This window comes from Pleurodeles waltl, chromosome 9 (assembly GCF_031143425.1).
Source record: "Pleurodeles waltl isolate 20211129_DDA chromosome 9, aPleWal1.hap1.20221129, whole genome shotgun sequence".
NCBI classification, from domain to species: Eukaryota; Metazoa; Chordata; class Amphibia; order Caudata; family Salamandridae; genus Pleurodeles; species Pleurodeles waltl.
In genome coordinates, this window is record NC_090448.1 from 342,296,681 (window position 1) to 342,318,028 (window position 21,348).

The 21,348-nt window shown below is 46.1% G+C and overlaps 1 protein-coding gene across 1 annotated transcript in view; it reads right to left on the reverse strand.

Moving 5' to 3' along the window:
- The window catches only part of SARS2 (seryl-tRNA synthetase 2, mitochondrial), a 206,352-nt gene that overhangs the window by 88,597 nt on the left and 96,407 nt on the right, over positions 1-21,348 (reverse strand). The window contains exon 6 of the mRNA XM_069206905.1: positions 9,631-9,694. Coding sequence (XP_069063006.1) covers positions 9,631-9,694 — 64 coding nt within the window. The remainder of the gene's footprint in view (positions 1-9,630; positions 9,695-21,348) is intronic.

A 21,348-nucleotide genomic window follows, 5' to 3' on the forward strand; every position in this document is an offset into this window, starting at 1 on the left:
CCCATAAGAACAGTGTAGCCATACTGAGTACATGGGCTGGGAGTTTGTCATTACGAACTCCACAGCTCCATGATGTCTTACTGAAGACTGGGAAGTTTGGTATCAAACTTCTCACCTCAATAAACCCACACTGATGTCGGTGTTGGATTTATTGAAAAATGCACACCGAGGGCACCTTAGAGACGCCCCCTGAAATTCACCCAACTCTCTAGTGCGTGGTTGACCCGTCTATGGCAGTCTGCCACTACAGACGAGTTTTTGATCCCATGAAGTGAGAGCCTTTCTGCTCTCAGGAGTCAGGGACAAAAAGCCTGCTCTGGGTGGAGGTGCTTGACACCTCCTCACTGCAGGAACAGCAACGCTTGGCAGTGCACCTCAAGGCTCCTGCCTTTTGTCCTGCTGTTTCAGTGCACTCCAACTAGTGGAGATGCCTGCCCCCTGGACCTGGCCCCACTTTTGGCGGCAGGTCCGGCGGAAAAATTAGTAAACACCAGGAGAAGTGTCCACCCCTAGGGTGCCCAGAGCTGAGATGAACCCCTCCTGGCAGAATCCTCCATCTTGTTTTGGAGGGTAACAGCAAATAGGGTTAGGGATATGCCCCTCCCCAAAGGGAGTGGGCACAGGAAGGGTGTAGCCACCCTCAGGGTCAGTAGCCATTGGCTATTGCCCTCTGACCACTATAACACCCCTAAATCTAGTATTTCGGGACACCCCTTAACCTTGCTCTTCAGATTCCTGGTGACCTAAAGAAGAAGGACTGAAGAGGCGCACCAGCAGTAAAGACTCCAAACGGCAACTGACTTGGCCCCAGCCCTACCGGCCTGTCTGCAGCTTCAAGACTCCTGCTACAAGAAGATGACTCGTCCTACAGGACCAGAAACCTCTACAAACCCCCGAGAGGACTGCCTGCCTTATCTAAAGACCAAGATCTCCCCAGGCAGCAGTTCTGTCCATGAAGAAACCTCCAACAAGGACTCCAGAGCCCTCCAGGTCCGCAAGTCCTGCCCATTCTGCACCTGACACCCACAGCCCGAGTTTGGTAGCCCACGTGACCAGAGCGCATCCCCAGGCGATTCAGACCTTAAGTCCAGCCCAGGTTGACCCCTCCTGGCCACTATGACGACGCATGCAGCCTGAATCCACATGACCCCACTGACCGCTGCCGGATCTGGTGAAGATACCTGATGCCTAAAGGTACCCCTGCACCCGCAGCCCCCTGGCTTTGGGGAACCCAGCTGATGATCCATCGACATCCAGAGGAGCCTCAACTTTCCTTTCCAGCCGTTGGTCTTCTTCAGTCGAACCCCTAGACCAAGCCTTCAGCCTCTATGTGGACCTGGAGTTTTCCCATTGAAAAGCACAGGGCGCCCAACGCTGTGTTTGCACCCAGCACCCGGCCACCCCACTGCCGCTGAGGGTGTGTGTTTGGTGCTGACCTGTGGCCCTCCCAGTGCTGTTCTAATCCCCTCAGGGCCCGTGCCCCGAGACCGCAGGTACTTACCTACAAACCGTTCACTTCTGAGTTCCCCTAGTCTCCATAGGATTCCAATGGACGCTTGACACCAACTTTGACCTCTGCACCCATCCGGCCCAGTGTTGCTTGTGGTGCACCCTTGGTGTCTTCCTAAACTTTGCCCTGTGGTCACCTAAGCCCCCAAAGACTGGGACTGTAAGTCTAGTACTTACCTGTAAACAGTGTATGTGCCTTTTCCCCCTAGGATTGCATTGCCTTTAATGAAAATTACACTGTCTACTTTTGAAACTGAAAAGTACTACTTTCCTAAAAACTGTTCTATCTGTGAATTTCAAACAAAGTACATTTCATACTTGAAAGTGATACATTCTTAAAACTGTACTTACCTGCAACATAGATCCTTTGGGTTCTAGAAATAAAGAACCATATATATTTTTGATACGTAAAATATAAGACTGGAGTTAGTCATTGAGTGTGTGCCTCATTTCTTGACTGTGTGTGTACAACAAATGCTTAGCCCTACCCTCCGATAAGGCGAACTGCTCGAGCACACTACCACAAAAGAGTGCATTAGTATTATCTACTTGAGCTTCTGTAATGCCTCTGGGGATCCACTAGACTCTGTGCACACTATAGCTTACTTTGGTATACTATATACAGAGCCAGCTTCCTACAGGCCCCTCATCACAACTCTCCATGTGTATTCCTGATGTGGGCTGTGAACCTCAAGAGAGGGGAGATCCTGTGGTATTGGAAATCATGAGGTAGTCCTCCTTAAGTGTAGGTGTGGTAAGCAGCAGGAGGCACGTACAAGTATTTGTAAAGATGTATAAGTAAGGAAAGTCCAAGCATGGTCATCTATGGCCAACCAGGAAGCAACTGACAAGCCAGTGAACTCTCACTCTCGGGCATCAACAAAGAACCACATTAACATTCTTACAGGAGAGGGGTTATAGAGGATTCTACTTACTCCTTCAGTTATAACATATACTCTTCTCTTCATATTATAACAAAATATACAAGGTACAACATACGAGCAGAGCACTGAATTAAAACTAAGACAATTACATGTGTCTATGGAATCAAAGCAAATGGAGGTTCACTCACATAGTCTTGCAAATATACAGGTACTCATCAAATTCTGTTCTTCTTGCATTCGACTCCACCGCTTGCACCCTCACTCCTTCCATAACAATCATCACCACCTACCTCCCATCATGCAAAACTGCCTCCCTCCATACCGCTCATTCCTGACCGACTAATTTACGGTCCTTTATCAACAAGAACCTGCCAAAATCCTCGCTCACTTGCTCCTTTCACAGACCCCTTTCTGGTACAAAGCGTCTAACCTGTGATTCCATTTCTTTCCTTTAATCAACACCACAATACTCATGAATGTCCTTAATTTTAAATGGGCCCAGGAACCTGATGAATCCACTGCCCACATGATCTGGTTTTACCTTCACCCATTTATCAACAGAGAATCCATCACCCGTCAGGGGTCCTTCATCTCACAATCATTCTCAATTTGAACCATCCCCTTCATCCTTCTAATTTGCTTCCTGGGTCCTAACCCTCGTGTGCAAGAAGGGTGATTGTGCAGTAGGCCCTGCCGAACTCCACCACGGTTTTCTTTATGTCTTGACCAGTCATCACCAACCACTGGAGCACTCCTTTAAATCATCCTCTTGGGTCTCTCAGTAATACAGCTTGCTTCGCCATAATAGGAGTCTCTTCTCACTTTCTTACCATCCACACACTATTCCAATCACTTTTTTGACTTTTCTTTTTATAAGCATTTGATCCAAATGACCTTCAAGGCAAAAACCAAATCACTGGGATAAGCCCTCCAAAGGCACAAACGTGCCCACCCTCAAAACCAGCCTTCCCTCACACACGGGCAACTCATCTAAAACCTTCACGTAAGGTCTCACAGCAGCTTGCACAGCACTTTCATTCTTTCCTCCTTTCTGGATCATGTGAACCACTTTATTCAATACACTGCCAAGTTCCATCTATCTCCCCCCACTCACCCCTGGTAATGGCATCTCCACCCCACATTATCACATCCTTCACATTGGCAACAGCAGCTTCCTTCTCCAGTGCTCCAACAACAGCTCTATCCATCTCCTGCCAATCAAATGGAAAGCAGCAAAGACGTTCAACTCGTTCATTACGTCTGCCAGGAATGTGTTCCAACAGATATCTATACTCCTGTAAGCATGCCACTATTCTTCCCAATCTTGCGGAGCTTATAACAGCACCTCCAAAAAGCAATACTCGAGTGGCTCTTAACCTGGGGCCAGCGGGCCATTGGCGGTTGGCGACACTTATTAGGAGATATATATATATATATATATATATATATATATAAATAAAGCAGTATGTAAGTTTGGACATATTAAAATGTTCTGTAAATGTGAAGGAATTTGAAATCAGAGGCCAAACAATAAAAAAATAAGTTAGTATCCTTAGCTTGATTTGCGGATTTGATGTGTAAGATTAGTGGTCTCAACTGAAGCACTGATAAGCGCCAATAAAGAGAGAATGCATTAGGAGCAAAGAAAAAGGTGATGTCACATGCAAAAGTCTAGCATAGTGTTTTAGTGTTTATTAACCTGTGGCCCGAGGACCCTGGGGGTGTGTAATGCCTATTCAGGGGTCTGTGACTATGTTACCAAATTAAATACTATTAAAATGAATACATTAACATTATTAAGGTATGCACAAAGAAGCAAAATTGAAATTATTGGATTGTAAATTAAGCATTTTTTAATATTTGAGCACTGTGTATTGTTTGGAAGTTTAAATGATAGAAATTGCCTAGGCAAGGGGTCCCCAGCTTCTAATAGTCTCAGTGGGGTCTTCGGATTCCAGTAATGATTCAGTGGGGTCCAAAGAAGTCAAAAGGTTAAAAATCACCGGTCTAACATATCTCTTTGTCTTTTAGAAATAAAACTAAATTTTGAGAAGCTCCAAGCTTTTCATAAAAATTATAATTTTGACTTCATGAAATTGTAATGACCATAGGGATATGTTAAAGGAGTGAATTCCAGCAAGTTATACTCTCTGTTTGATGTTTACAACTACCATTAATGCTAATGACATATGGTAGATCCCTGAGTTTAGCACTAGCCGCTGATCTCTGTGCATCACCTGCAGGCCATGAGTACGAATCCGTGCAAGGTCAATTCAGCCTTTCATCTTCCCAAAGGTGATACACTGAATAAGAATTAATCTGGCTACCAGTAACATTCAAAACACCACACACCACCCTCCAGGAATTTGAAACCTCGGGTCAGACGACAACCAACACTCCGAAGATTCAGCATCTCACTCTTTAGAAAACAGAAAGCTGCAACCAGCACCCCAGCACTGCTGACCCCCCACACCCAGCCCCTTCACTGCGAGCTTGGAACACCTAGCTGGCCTTGTCGCCTCCGCCACCGGCTGCTTCCGAGGCACGCACACATAATTATCTCCCGGTGGCGGCAGGAATGGTATTTGTTTAGTGTTTTGGTGGAAAACAGCCGTGGGGTCGGACTATAACAATCAAAACGGGAGGGGGTGGCAGCAGCAGGTCATGTAATATTTACACCGCTGCCGTTCCGCGTCTGGCGGGAGGGACCTTCCAATCTGCTAATGGAGACGGAGAACAAAGCAGGGTGGGCGGCCAGGCAAAGGTCACCCCCGCAGGGGCTCCCCCCACGCAGGGTGAACCTGCCCAGGCAGGTACAGGGTCTAGACAGCAACGGCACCTGCTGAGCGCGAGAGGAAAGCACTGTACGTAGCGCACTGAAATTATCCAAAAGGCGTGCCCAGGCCATTATGGGGATGTCCAGGAGATGCCAGTTATTTTAATGCTCACATGTGGACGTTTTGACTGGCTCATGAAGGGAGGTGCCAGCCAGTCTCGAACAGATTCCCTAAATTAGGGTTCTCTCTTCAGCTGCAAAAGGAACAAGCACTGGCAAAGCCAGTAGTTCAGACTTACGTTTGGTACAGGCAAGCATAGAAACACATTCGGCATCAATTCCGGTGGTGATGATGATGGGTTAAAGATAATATCGGTAGTGTTAGTGATAATAATGGTGGGGGCGGTAGTAATGGTGGTGGAGCTGGCGGTGGTAGTAATCGTATTTGTGTTAATGGTGGTGGTTGGGGTGGCTTGTAAAGATGGTGGTGGTAATTCTACACGTACGAGATAAAAACTGAATGTGTGACAACTGAACATATCTTTCCGTTGTGAATAGTCCCCTGTGCTCTGCAAGGCAAACATTCCCTAGGAGGGAGAATAAGACACCAAACACTGAGAAGTAAGAGGCGGCAGAGCCATACTTTGCATGGAGCAAAAGCCCCCTAAATATATATTTTAAAGAATTGGTAACAATTCTTCATGTAGACAGCTATGCTACTGAGCAGACCTAAAAGATGCCTCTATATACGTCACCAGCCAGCCACACTCACCTTTTGTACTATTAGCTCTGTAATGGGCTGTGACCACCCACCAAACAGTGTGCCCCGATTCCGCCTGCAAACCACTAAAAACGTTCAGAGATGGTATAGCCCCAAATATTTAGTTTAAAAGAGTCACTCAGGGCCAGGTGGATTGACAGAGTATGGCCGTTACTGATTGACCTCTCTCTAGGACGAGGTGGGATAGCAGGAAATTATGGCTCACATTCCACTGCCAGCTTCTCGGGGAGGGATAAAAAACAGGCGTGTTAAGTTTTTAATGTGCAAGTTAAGTCTTGCGTAAATCACGATGATTGGGCGACGCATAGTTTAAAGAGTTTCTCATTTGTCATACATGTAAGTCCTGACAGTTTTTTTCCCAGTAAACTCAATATTTCCTAGTAAGTGCTAGTTGTCAGTGAAAAGGATGGACAGTTTTCTCATGAGTTTTCTTTTGAACTGTTTTTGCTCGCAACTTTGCAATTGAATGGATGTTAGTCAGTGCTTAATTTGTAAATAAAAACATGCCGGTGCCCAAAGCTCTCCTCTGAAACACAAGGCTGCTGCAATTGAATGTTCGGGCACAAAATAATGAGGCAGCTTAATTCTAATGCCCCCTCGGGCCTCTTTAATCCATTCACAGCCACTCCCTGTCCCTTCAGCTCACTCTTGCAGCTTTCTCCCTTTGTGACGCTTTTTTGTTTTTCTCTTCATCCATCTTTCCCATATTTGTCTTTAGCTCACAGTAAATGATTGAGGCAGAAAAATAAGTGCCGGCCATTAAAAATAAGTGCTGGTGCTCCGCACCACAAACAACAAGCTCAAATTAAGCATTGATGTTAGTGTAGTTGAGCAAGGCCTGAAAGTCCAGATTTTCACATGAAAATCCACATGCAGGGAATTTCGCAACCTAAGGAAAAAAATGTTGCCATATTACATTTGTGAAAACTATGGGTGAGAAAATTTTTGCATGCCACTAAACAATAAAGAGCATGGGCTCTGCCAAAAAATCCAATTTTGCCAGGGTTACCGAAATCCGTACTGGTATTACCAGAAACTATTCACTGAGAAAGGAATGAAAGAAATACTTTTCACCCACATATGACAGATCTCCATCTACAAAGAGTTGGCAAAAATGGAAGGTCATTTACCCACTTGCACCTAAGGTTGCAGCAGGATTAGTTTAGGGAATACAGGAGTGTAAAAGCATGCTTGAAAACAGAAGGGGGGGGTGGAAGGTGTGGGGTTGGATGGTCCCAGAGGGACGATGCTGAAGAAGAACCAAGCACTCGAAAAGACAAAGGATGAATTAAGGAGTTAAGGTACAAGAAATCACAAAAGGATATGACTGGGAGAGAACTTCAGACCTACACTGTTGGCTAAGAGTACCACCAAGAAGAAGAAAGGTCTTGCCTCTTCGTAAGGAGCTTGTTCAGGAGATAAAAGTCATCCTACCCAGGACAAAGAGTGAGTTCAGCAGAAAACGTTTGCACACCCACAAAAAGGGTATGTTATAGGGACACTGGCTCTCCAACTGCGACCAGGAGTTGGATCAGTAGTAAACAAGGCACCTGCACTATAGAAAAATAAAACAGTGTAGAAGGAAGTAGGGATTGTACAACACACTTGGGGTAATAAAACGGCAAAGGCCGCCTTGCTGCTGCAGAAGGACAGAAGAAACAGGAGCTGAAGACCATAAGCCACTGAAAGGAGGCTCACTAAGGAAAAGGGCACCAACATCCACAGAGAAGAGGAACAACAGGCAAAGACACGATACCTATGCTTAAAGGTAGTAGAAGAAGTAACATGCCTGTAGTATCAATGAAGTAACACAGTATTAAAGATCTCAAATTAAGCATATTTCGCCCTCATTTTAAGTCCAAGTAGTCAATTTCCTGTTTTGATTTCCTGAATAGTAATTAGGCCCAAGGCACTTCAATGTGCAAAGACTGTATATCAACTTGGACCTAGACTGGAAAGGGCAATTATGTAGAGATGAAAGAATGAAGAAAGTGTAAATGATAGCCAAAACTCCTGTTAAACCTAATATCCTCACAGAGACAAGAGGGTAAATACTTCCATTGCATGCCCTGATCACGGCAATGTACAACGGGAAAAATGTTATTGAGATGTGCTACATTCCCGTAGGCAAGTCAAACACAGCACAATGGGCCTCTGGGCTTATGTAAGAATGATAGTCAAGGTAGTGCACTAAACCGTCAGAGAAAAACTCCTATCTGCCTGAGATCAAAGCCATTTCTGCGCTCTCATTCTGACTGACCACTCAGCAGCGTTTCAAACCAATGACTATAATGTGCAGATTGGAAGCATTGTATATTTTGCAGGCATGAAGGACCACATTCTAGATAGGTTCTTATCCTATCTCAACAACCACATTCAGAAAGGATGCGTGGGATCCTTTACTTTCAAAATTCACCCCGGTCAAGTTATCGAGTTCCACAAGAATTAGTGCTTCCTGCAAACATCTTAAATTTGTATGAGGCCCCCCCTTAGGGCGTCATAGATAGAGATCACATTGACCATTACCTATATGTGTTCAGCACCAAGATTAAAAACATAGTTTTATAAGAAGGCCACTGGTTTCACATGGAAGGTGTAAACCAAGGGAGTACATGAAATACAATCTGTGGATTCTGCAAATTGGCTGGGCAATTGGAAGTCTGCGCGGTTCCGGCTCCCACGTGGCTGCAGTGTACACGCCTCCAGCGGCTCTTCCACTTCTGATGTGCTCCAAGGGACGGACGCTCCAGAGAGAGGCCCAGACCTGGAGGAGAGGAAGTAGAACACAGCAGTCCAGTCCACAGCCACACCCAATTAGAAGTGATGATTTTGACCACCTCTAAGACTCTATGAGGGTAAGAAGTTATTTTCATACAGGAGGACAGTGTTCTGGTATGCAAAGCACCTTGGCTGGTGTCATCCATGGGCCACATATGAACAAGCATAAACATGCATGAATAAGGCAGATGTGTGCTCGGGAGCAAGGGCCACAGCTCTTGTTGCATGAGCTGAAGATGGTGAGTGTATCCGATACGGGCAGGCATGAGAAAGCTGTGCCATTAACTGGCACATTTTCAGTCTACACTAAGAAGGAGTGCGGGAGCATTGATAAAGCAGGAATCATTTGAAGCGATTAAAGAGCTGAAATCTGAATCTTTTTAGTACGATTAAAGGCGTGGGGCGGGATAGCGCTAGAAGTGTTGCTGCTCTGTGACCTGCACATGTATTGACATTAGATGTAATGTAGCTGAATCGCTTTCAGTTAGTAGCAATATTGAAACATAAAAATACGCAGAGGTAGATGAACCCAATAATTAATGTACTCACAAAATGATATGAATGATCTAAAGCTTCAAAAACACCTTGTTACTAAACTGAAGACTCCAGTCACCTTCAGGTCAAACGAGGTTCACTGTCCTCAAGGCATTCGCCAAGAGAGGCTGCATCTCCTCCTGAGGGATCTCGGGCACTCACCAACATGTCACCAGGATCTCACACATGGCTTTCAAGACACTGATAATCCAGACGAAGAGTGAAAGAGGAGATTCCTGGCAAACTGGCACTCAGATGAGTGAATCCAATGAGTAATACAAATGGTCATTCAATGAGAAAAATACCCACTCTTTATGAGTCTACAGTAAGAATTGAAAGGCCGCGATGTTACCACATTGGGTTCTTACTTTTGTCTTATGATATCCAGGTCCTCACCTATCTCCAAGTGACCCTTGACTTTAAAATCAAAATCTGCAAAAGAAAAAGTTAGATGTTAATTTTGCACATGTTCTCGGACTACTTGTTGCCATCCTCTCTGCTGCTTGATTCTCGAACCTACACTGCAGCCCCTTTCCTCCGTATCTTCATCAGAGTCTGCCCCTAATCTATTTTAATAACAAGAATTATAATAATAACGTTGTTGATATTAACAAAGCATGACTAAACCTGTGTGTGAGGACGTTTGCACTGCCCGCAGGGACGCCTGCGAGCAACACGTGGCACCAGACCTCCATCTCAGCGATTGTAAGGAGCCAGTACTGCATCGCGATACCTGTCCTGTAAACAACAGGGACCCTAACAACTAAAAAGCAAGGGGCACATTGTGAAGACACAAAGATGGGTGGAAGCCTGCAGTGGTGCTTTTCTCCCTCTGTTGCCCACAGCTGTCATTCATACAGTAGACGTGTTCTCTGACAGCTTCTTTTTTGTGAATGATTACTAAATTATCTGGTTAGTCAATGCTTTGAAACTAGACAATGACAAAATTACTTGGGAATCACAAGAAGGCGACAGAAGTAGTTTCTATCTCATCTTCCTTGTGGAACACAGGGAACCACGATGTTGACAATGTGTATCGTAACACCATCAGCTCCTAGCAGTGTCCACTTGTTACACAGTGAGTTTTGTTGTTTTTCAGACCCAGCCTGCCACATTTTGCTCCTGGCACTTCACTGATCATAGCCCCAATGTTTACCTATTACACTAATCTCAATACCTAGCCTTAACCTAATCCTATTTCTACTCTAATTACTACTCTTTACATTTATCCAATAAACATTTTAAACAATAAAACTATAATATTGATGCATGAATATTTTCATTATCAAAACCTAAAAATGAACTTCCCATTTTCATATTTCTTAATTTCCACTTTTTCATATTAATACACTTTCATTAAAAGAATATATAACTTGATAAATTATAGGTAAGACATTCTTCTTGATGGGCAAACTTTCCTAACGTTGCAACTCCCTTGAGCAACGCAACTTTGAGCAGGAGTCTTCAGAATTGCTTAGAACGGGTTGATTTGTGATAAAGGCTCTGCACATCGGGACTCCCATCTACCTAGAGATCTCCGGCATGGCCATCGCTATGGAACACAGTGTGCGGAGGTCAATATGTTTGAAAAACGTTGTGGTTCAATACTGTGAGTATAGCAGTGTCTATGATTTTCACTGGCACGAACATCAAAGGAAGTTCATTTCTGACTGACTTACACTAAGGGAAGACTGACCCATCCCTACTTGTAGGAGCTGCTGATACTTAGGCACTCAATGGGGCAAGATCTCACTCTTAGCGATCACAATCTACTAACAACAATTACTGAACCGTGCTCTTGTCTTTAACAGACAGCAGTACCTCATAAAGGCTCCTGAAGAACATACAGTGATCATGACTTTTTTTTTTTTTTTTTTAGAAGAACATACAGTGATCATGACTTTTTTTTTTTTTTAGAAGAACATACAGTGATCATGACTTTTTTTTTTTTTTTTTTAGAAGAACATACAGTGATCATTACTTTTTTTTTTAAAAATGAATCAATCAGCTGTGGATTCACAGCATTGTTGATAATAAAAAGAGGTGGTTTTAGAGAAGTCATGGTTATAGAGAAGTTGCTATACATGTGGAGCACTGTTTCTTTAAAGGTGATTTCCCCTGGATTATGTGTACATATGAGCATCTTCTTGGCCAGCATTCTCGTTAACATGAGGGGCTTGCCCATTTCAAGCGATTTCAAACACCTGTATCCAAATACTGGTTTCCAAATAAAAAGCACAAATCACTTCATACAGAGGACAGTCCTGCTTGTCCCTCACTCTATTTTAAATGGGATAGAGATCTCTTCATTGACAAATACACTGCCCTCTGTGCCAGTATTCAATATACCCTGCTCCAGAAAATGAATTTGTAATCAACATCAAGCCATCTCACTACATACTGTGGAAAGGCCCCGAAGACCTATCACATGATCTGGCAGCATCGAGCGATACTGCAACTCTGTCCTTTTCCAGGACTGATGTAATCCTAGAGGGTACTATTTTTGATCTCCAAAGGGAATTTTCGCTCTCTTGGAGTGCTAGAGCTGGGCCGATCTACCAAGCTACCACAAAGAATCAAGGAGGCTTGGGGCCAACTTTCCTTCATAGACAGCACACACAGTGTTGTGGTTATTATTACGGAATATATATTTGTGATGGCGATGCGTCTGTAAATATGTTGAAGATGTATCTATACATCTTTGATATTGATGAACCTAACAGTGCTGTGTCACGACTTCCTAGTGCCTCGCTGCAGTAGGTCTAAGTAGGTAGGAACTTAGCAGAAACATTCTTTATGGTTTAGCTTTTTTTTATTAAGTAGTTTTGTAAGCACTCATATGCCCACCTACAACCAACGGACAGTGGGGTGCATTGATGCAATTGGCTGTAAAGTCAACTGAAACATACAACAACAAAAGAGGGGGGTCACCCTTTATTTAACTCTCTCTCTCCCAGTTTCCCTCCCGCCCAGGGTACTTATTGCGTGCGGACATTAACATAGAGCTACTTCAATGTGTGGCGTGAAAAGGAACATATCTGTACAGCAGGGTCGTGTGTCACTCCTCAAGGAGCTGGAGGAGTCGCCGATATTTAGGGCAAGTTAATTCTCTGAAGTCCTTGGGCAGGAGTGTAGGGTACGGTCTCCATAGCTCTCAATAGGAGTCTCCCTGGGATGTTAATACTAAAGGCAGTTTCTCCATCCCCAAGGCGTGCCATAAACAGGGTATCCAAGCTATGTGTGTAGAAGTTTTGTCTGTTCCCCAGTGGGCCAGAATCATCTGGAGTGCCGCCCCCAGACCAATGCTGATTTGTCGGCCCTTGCGAGATGTGAGTGGGACATGAGTTTATTTGGTAGGCCTAATATCGTGTAAGCCGGAAAGCGGGGCAGCTGTGTGTCGAGGCACTTGCCTATATTGCCAAGAACTGCCTTCCAGTAAAGCAGCACTCTGGGGCAAGCCCATAATAAATGGCCACGGTGACACCAGCAGTTTGGGCTGCACATGGTGTTGCCTTTATGTAATCGGAAGGGTGTGAGGCACCAGTAAGTGATAATCTTAGTAGATGTCTCTATGCTTGCTGTGTTGCTGGTCACATGACGTGCTCTGTGGTACCTCTCTAACCATTCCTTATGAGAAAATTGTCTGCCTAATTCTGATTCCCACCATATTTGACTTGGGGCCTTGGGAAGTGAAGAGGCAAGCAGAAGGATGCCGTACAGGGCAGTGACCAAATGTTTGTCACTGGATTTCATAATAAACCACTGCTTATATGTTGTCGGAGGGCGGCTTGCCGCAGCCCGATTAGTGAGCTTAGTGAGCCAATGCTGAATCTGCAAATAGTGCAGGCGTTCCATCGCTGGAAGGTTATAAGGTCTCCTCAGGCGGTCAAAGGGGATAGGGCCCGCCTCGTCAAAGAAATGGCCATTGACGACAACCCACTTCTTGCCAAGGGCGGAAGGCCACTTGGTCCATGCCTGGGGTGAAGTCCGAGTTACTAATTACGGGTATGAGGGGTGAGGGGAAGGAGGCCAGGCTGCTGCAAATGGCTACGCATCTCACGCTCGGAGCAGCAAAAGTGTAACTGGGGAAGAGTAGAGACACCAGGGTCGTCGGGGTTCTTCTGGAACAGTACTTTCCATAGATGCATACCTGCATTGGCACGGTCCATGAGGAGCCAGTGCTTCTCTGAGTCTGCCCGAGATCATTCTACCATATAATGAAGCTGTGTCACCTTGTAATACTTATGCAGGTCTGGGATTCCCAGACCCCCCTCTGCCGGTGGTCGATGACTCAGCGCTCTGTTCATCCGGGTGCATGTGTCCGCCCAGATGAAATTGTGAATGGCCTTTTGCATGAACTGAATCACTCCTACGGGGGGTTGCCTGTATTGTCTAGAAGAGGAAAAGTATTCATGGGAGGATCATCATTTTTACAGCAGCTATTCTGCCCAACATGGAAAGGTGGTAGAAATGCCATTGTTCCAAATCTTTAGTGATTTGGCTGAGAAGCCATTCTTAATTGATTGCAGCTGTGGCGGCCACCAATTTTGCCAGTTGAAAGCCAAAATATGGGATCAGTTGACCGGCCCAGTGGATGGGGAAGCAACGGGCAAGCTGAGTTTTGTTGTCACGTGGGACTGTGAGATTGAGGGCCAGGACTTGTGAATGTTTATTCAGAAGCCCAACGCCACTCTGAAAGTTTCCACTTCCATTAAAAATGCCGGAAAGGAGGTCAGAGGATTGTCAAGGGCCATTAGTACATCATCGGCGTATAGGTTAAAAATATGTTTGCACCCTCCAAAAAGTACCCTGGTGACATCAGGGTTGTTGCATATATTTTGGGCAAAAGCTTCCATGTATAACGCAAACAAAAGGAGGGACATGGGGAACCTCTCTCTCGTGCCACGGTTAATAGTGAAGGCGGGGGAGGTATATCCGTTAACTCAGACCGAGACTCCGGGTTGTCCGTAACTGCTGCAGATCCAGGAGCAGAATTGATCACCAAAGCCAAAGTGGGTGAGGGTCGCCATGAGATAGGGCCAGTGGACCCGAACAAACGCTTTCTCAGCATCTACAAAGAGGAGCATAATGTGCCTAGCAGATCTCTGGGCTTTGTCAATCATGTGGAGTTGTTTCTTAGTATTGTCACTATATTGCCTGTGGGGGGACAAAACCGGCCAGGTCCGAAGTTATCAGCCCTAGCAGGAGCAGGTTCAGGTGTGCTGCTAGAATGCTCATAAAGGACTTAAAGCTAAGTTTAGGAGGGATATAGGCCTATAAGACCTGCACTGGGTCTTGTCTTTACCCCGGTTTGGGGATGACAATTACAGAGGCTTCAGTCATCTCCGGTGACATTGATGTCGGGCCCATGAAAAAAACAGTCTAGTCAAAATCAGAGCCAATGTTGTGCGAAAGGTTTAGAAAATTCAGACGAGAATCCACCTGGTCCCGGGGATTTGTTCAGCTGTAGGCGCGCTATAGCTGACATGACCTCCTTAACCCGGATCGGACAGTCTAGATGAGATGCCTGGTCTTCTGCGAGCCGAGCCATCTTTGCCCTCCGGAGGTACTGACCAGGGCCTTCCTTAGAAAGAGATCGCGCAGAGTATAAATCTGCATAAAACCTTTGAAAACGGGCTGCTATTTCTCGGTCATTTGTGAGCATTTCCTCACTCTCTGCCTCTAGGGTCTCTACATTCGTTGCCTGTCGTTGAGCTCGGAGTCGATTAGCTAGAAGTCTGCCGCATTTGTTACTCCCTAAATAGAAGGTATGCTTAAGGCGGAGGAGTGTGTATTCAGCCCTGTCTGAATCTAGCCCTGCTAGCTTCCTTCTCACGGTTTTCAACTGACGCCAGATCCTCAGGGCACCCATGCAGTGATTGATACGTTCTAGCTTCCTCACTTGGTCTTGTAGCTTCTCCCTTTGTTCCCTGGGTGTTTTGTTGTCTGCTGATGCTATGGACATGAGCTCCTCCTTGGTCACTGCCTTCAGCGTGTTGCATATTACTGAAATTGAGATATTCCCCGTATCATTGGTTGCTAAGTAGTTGGCAAGGGCTGCTTGTATCTGCTTGAGTACCCCTGGTTTACATAAGAGTGTCATACGTAAGCACCATGTGTGATGCGGGGGTCTTGGCTGAGGTATGGCAAGGTCCAGTGTCGCTGCTGCATGGTATAATAGAGATCTTGTTTCTATCTCCTGTGAGGTGATCAGGTCCTGAATCTTTTTTGTTCCAAGCAAGTGGTCTAGACATGCAGATGTTTTGTGTGCACAGGAGTAGAATGTGCATCCACGAGTGTTAGGGTGGTGTGTTCTCCATAGGTCCCCTAATCCCATTTCACCAAGCCACTGCCAGCCTCTTGTGACAGTTCCCTGGTGCCCCCCTGCCTCTGTGTGGATCGATCAAGCTTGTTGTTAAAAACTATGTTGAGATCCACCGATCCCAGCCTCCCCCACCAGTAATATCATCCTACAACTGGTTGCTATTACTTCCGCTATCGATCTGCGGAGGAAAGATTCCTGAGCTTCATTAGGGGCGTATATTGTGCCCAGCGTGAAGGTCTGATACGCCATCTGTCTGTGGCAGGGCAAGAATCGTCCCATAATTTCCGCCACTTTAGCCCCTATTGTCCCCTGAATTTGTAAGAGATCAAGATCACAACCCCAGCTTTCTTAGCAGGACCAGAAGAAAGAAACTGTTGTGGAAATTATCTAGATTTAAGGCGGTGCCAGTCACTGGATACTAAGGCCCTCATTCTGACCTTGGCGGGCGGCGGAGGCCGCCCGCCAAAGTCCCGCCGTCAGGTTACCGTTCCGCGGTCGAAAGACCGCGGCGGTAATTCTGACTTTCCCGCTGGGCTGGCGGGCGGTCTCCTTCAGACCGCCAGCCAGCCCAGCGGGAAAGAGGCTTCCACGATGAAGCCGGCTCGGAATCGAGCCGGCGGAGTGGAAGCTGTGCGACGGGTGCAGTTGCACCCGTCGCGTATTTCACTGTCTGCGCAGCAGACAGTGAAATACATTTAGGGGCCCTCTTACGGGGGCCCCTGCAATGCCCATGCCAGTGGCATGGGCACTGCAGGGGCCCCCAGGGGCCCCGCGACCCCCCCTACCGCCATCCGGATCTCGGCGGTCCGACCGCCGGGATCTGGATGGCGGTAGGGGGGGTCAGAATCCCCGCGGCGGTGCAGCAAGCTGCGCCGCCGCGGAGGATTCAATGGGGCCGCGGTACACTGGCGGGACCCCGCCAGTGGTGCCGGTCCGACCGCGGCTTTACCGCCGCGGTCGGAATCCCCATTGAAGCACCGCCGGCTTGTCGGCGGTGCTCCCGCGGTCCTCCGCCCTGGCGGTCAAAGACCGCCAGGGTCAGAATGAGGGCCTAAGTGTGTTTCCTATAGTAAGCATATCTCAGCCCCAGTTTGCTCTAACTACAAGGGAACAGCCTTCTTTTTGGCTGGGTTGTTCAACCCCTTTACACTGATGAAAATGATTAGCAATTTAATCGGGTAGTGTGGACATGGTATGCATGAGTCATAGAAGGCTTAGATCCCACTGGACCTCTGTGATCGCCTTTTTGGTGACCTGCTGCAGTGTTAGTTAATGTGCGTCTTACCCTAAAGTGTGTGTCCCCTTCGGACATTTGAGTACCCTACCCCTGAAATCCCCCAACTTAACAACAATATACGGAATTTCTCTGGTAAACTACATGCTCTGGAAGAGCTGCCTGTGGTCCAATGGTGTCCCCAAAGTCAGGATCATCAGCCCAGTGCCAATTGGTCATTTTGTCACTCTTCAGCCAGGCCGTCCCCCCCACCCGCAGCTCATGGCAGCAATGAAAGGCCATTAGAGTTGTAGCAATGCATTAGTTGCCAGGGTCTTTTGATACTGATGCGAGGACTGCCCTCCTCTTGTGTGTAATGGTATCCGGATCAGGTTGAAGATGTGCAGGAGGACTGGGGCTCCTCTGCCACCTGGGGTGTTTAGTGGTTCTCATGTTTCCTGAGCTGGACGGAGCTACTCCCTTCGTGTCTGTGTTAGTCCCCAGAAATTCAAAGGCAGCTGCGAGGGTGCAGATCTTGTGGAGATTCCTGTCCCAGTGGAAAATAATTCAAAACATGTGTCCCAGAAATAGGAAACATTCTGCTCTCAGAGGAAGGAGGTCAGTGGGTGGAATGCTTTGCGTTTTTGCAGAATTTGTGCTGATGGATCCTTGTAGATTGTCACCGTATGGCCACAGAAGTTTAGGGGGTGCTGTTCCCGGGCCTTACGCAAGATTTGCTCCTTCAGAGGGAGCTCATGCATGCAGACCAGGATATCAGGGGAGGCAGACTCCGTGTACTCGGTCTATCTGAATGTTGGTTCCCACCGGTGCCTTCGAGATATGTGCAAAGAGAGTTTTTACGTGTGCTTAGATATTTTCTTCCTCTGCTCCTGTAGGAGCCCCCCTTATCTGAACGTCGTTCCGTCTATCCTTGTTCTCTAGGCCCTCTGTATGTGCTTCCACTATATGTTGGTCCTTGAGGCATATGACTTCTTGTTGTAGTTGTTCAATCTCCTCATCTCTGATTGTTTCTTGATCTTCCAGGAGCGAGACCCTATCCCCAAGTTCGGATATGTCTTGGCATACTGCTTTTAAGTTCTGTGAGAGGTCCCGCTTGACTGTTTGAAAATCGTCGGGGCTTTCAGTCTTATCACTCTCCAGTGATGCTTCTTGAGTAGCAAGAGTTTTGCGATTCCCACCCAAACCCGCCACCGGTTTTACCAACATATCCCTGAGAGACAGTTTTTTTTACTTCATGCCGTTGCCATATTCGCACCTCGCAAATCACAGTGAGTCCAGCTAAAGAAGGTTCCGTTGGCACTTGCCACGTTCGTTGTCAGGTAAGCAGTGTGTTCCAGCTGTGCGGGGCACTGCCGGACGTCCTGCTTCCCCTCCCCCTAAGCGCCGAGAGGGCCCCCGGCCGTCGGCCTGTGCTCAGCTCCCTACAGAAAAGGGCTGCTCTACGTATATTGTGGGTGCTCGTGGACACGCCACATCCCAATTCCTGGCCTGGCCCCACTCTCCCCTCTTTATCCATTCCTAGACCTCTGCTGGCAAGAAAAATCCCTCACCTAGGCCGTTGGCAGCTGCATAAGCAACCCCCAGAGACTGCACGCGCTAAAGACCCACCGGGAGGTGTCCTGCTTGGTTTACCTCTTCCCTCCTCCGACACTAATGTGTGCTGGCTTTAAAGAGGCCTGGCTCATTGATATGCAGAGTATGGATATTCAAATGCGCCAACACTACTGTCAGCGACAGCCCCCCGTTCCCGGGGACGCCAACCGGGCAGCGACTCATGGGTCCTCCTCTCCGTGAACGGGCCAGTAGTGGAGAAGAGTGCAATAGATTCCAGCTGGTCCCTGGGGAGATAGTGGCTCGTCGCCCCTTCTGGTCTCCTAAAGTCTAGCGATTGGTTTCAGGGCCTCCCATGTTCACCTGAGCGCAAGGCAAAGATCACAGAAAGACTATGCAGCCTGGCCCGGTGCTGCGTCTACCACTGCCTGCCATTCAAGGGCTCCGGCAGCCAGCATCCAGTGGGGCAAAGATTGGAGGTGGGGGAGTCCCCCCACACCACCAGCGTCCTCAAGGGAGAGACCTCCACCAGCTACGTCTCCCCTTCCATCCCCAGGGCTCCCAGCCCCACCACTGCTCTTCCTGTAATCCTCTGGAGCTCACAGGTATGCCGGGCGAAGATTGGGCAGCACCCGAGCCTAGTCAATCAGTCCCTGGGGGTGGTCGGTCAGAGGATAGAAAGGCCAGGGGCTGCACGAGTCAGCAAGTGGGCAGCCCAGCCTCCTTTCCCCCAGGAGTAGCTGCCGACGCAGTCCTGGCCCCCCTGCTCACCTGACAATCCACTGTGCCGCCCCAGCCCCCTGCGGGCAGGCCCGGTCTACACCGCGCTCAATCGGTGCAGTCCTCCTCCTCCTTATGGCGGGGAATCAGTGAGGCAAGCCCCTGGGTTGTCTGCCGGAACTGGGGAAGATTTCTGCTCCTCACTTGCACCGGAGAAGATGTCAGTGTAGGTCTCCCCACTGTCCTCTGACGCCCGTCATCTTGAGGTCGCTCGGTTTGTGCGCCCTTTTCACTTCAGGGTGGTGGCGACAGCCTTGTTGTCCCAAACGCCACAGTTGTGCCCAGGGATTCAGCTGGGGGTGGGTAGACTTGTTGTTGCCTGTTGCGAGTCGTGTTCAGGGGGATGGGTTTGCGCCTGGGCACACCAGGGCCGGGGAGAGGGGAGAGGGCCGAGAGCGCATCCTACTCGCCCGCCATCTTCGCCATGCCCTGGAGAAACAATCTTTAGAAAGGGGGCAAGGCTTGGTCCTTTCAAGGTACTGTGCATGGTGCGATAAGCCCCTATCAAGGCATTACCTTTCTGTGAATTTTGTAGTTTGGCAACTGAAAAGAACCTTTACGACAAAGAGGGCTCCAAAATATTTGTACTCATCAACAATGTCCAAAATTTGGCCTCGCAAGTACCATTTGTGGTTCTCCCTAAGGTGCTTTGGGACCACCATGACCTTAGTTTTATTCCGATGAAAGGGTTTCCCGTTCACAAAGGAATCTTGATTTAGTTTGTCGAGCAGGCTCTGAGGGTTGAATGGAAACATGTTACCACAAAACATTATAGTTCAGCTGTTTACCCTTTAAATAGTAAAACAATTTAACCAACTGTGTAAATCAATGACTATGTTACGCCCTGGTTCAAGTACATTTTGTTTGCACCTCAATTCCAGCAACAGATACCAGGCCTTCGTATCCCAAAAGCAAAGAACTGAGTGTCAAGTGTGGTAAGGATTTTGTGTAATTAAAATCCAAGTTGCATGACGAGCAAGCCTGATTAAATCTTACCATCATTTAATATTAGAGAACGTATACAATATGTGTAGGGCTTGTCAAAGCTGACTAACTCTTTCGATGGTAAAACAACAAAGGGATACTTGATAGCCATTTTTTCAGTTTAGAAGTACTTGCCAGAGTAAATTACATGTATAAATTACTCTGACACTTGAGTAATTTTTCTGTTCTTGATTATTCACAAAATCTGAGAGCAATTACTCAGAAGTGTAGATTGACAAGTCTCCACCCCCTGAAAGAGAAGTGTAAGTTACTGCTTCTAAAACCCAACAGTATTGCACCATACAAGCATATCCACTGGTACTCGAACACCTTGCCATAGAAAATAATGAAGGAAGAGACTAAAACTAGAAACTCACAGTAAATAATGTTTATATTATTTGAAGTAGTTACAAAATATAAATAAATATAATTTAAGGTTGAAAAACATATCTAAAAATAAAACACATTATTTCATTATAAAATATTTAAAGAACCTTTTTAATTTATACAAGAATGTAGCTTTAAAAAAAACATGAAACTACTTTTAATTAATTGTATACACCACGTTTAATATTTATTAATGCAGACTAAAAATTTATTTTTTTGCTTTAGGTGGGAATTTACTTTTAATTTAAATCTCAGGAAAATATTTTATTTATTTTTTTAATTAAAGATTTAATGTAAAATTAAGTTAATAGTGCTGTAGCTTTTCATTTGGTTCTATATTTACAAATATGTAAAATCCATTCATATCAATATTTTACATACAAATAGCTTCATTAATTTATTGTAAAGTTTAACAAACTATTTTTTTTTATTTTCCTAAACTTTGTCATAGTGAGGTTTCCACACTGACGCACTGGGTTAAAGTATAAGGAATAAAATTAAAATAAAATATTTACATTAAATATTCATGTAAATAAAAGGTATATATTTATTGTAAATGAAGAACAAAATGTAAAATGCTACACCATTATTATCTTAATTTTGAAATAAATACTTAATTTAAATGTATTAAATTAAATTAAAAAAACATTTAACGAAGAAGTAAGTTTGAAAAAATGTGTGACAAAGCACTTAGTTTATTTTGAAAGGCAAAAGTGAAATAACGACAATTAAAAAAAACAGAACAATTTTAAAAAACAAGCAATTGGGAAGAGGAGGAATGGGGAGCAGGCAGTCTTTGAGGAGGGACAGGTGCAAGCTGAACAC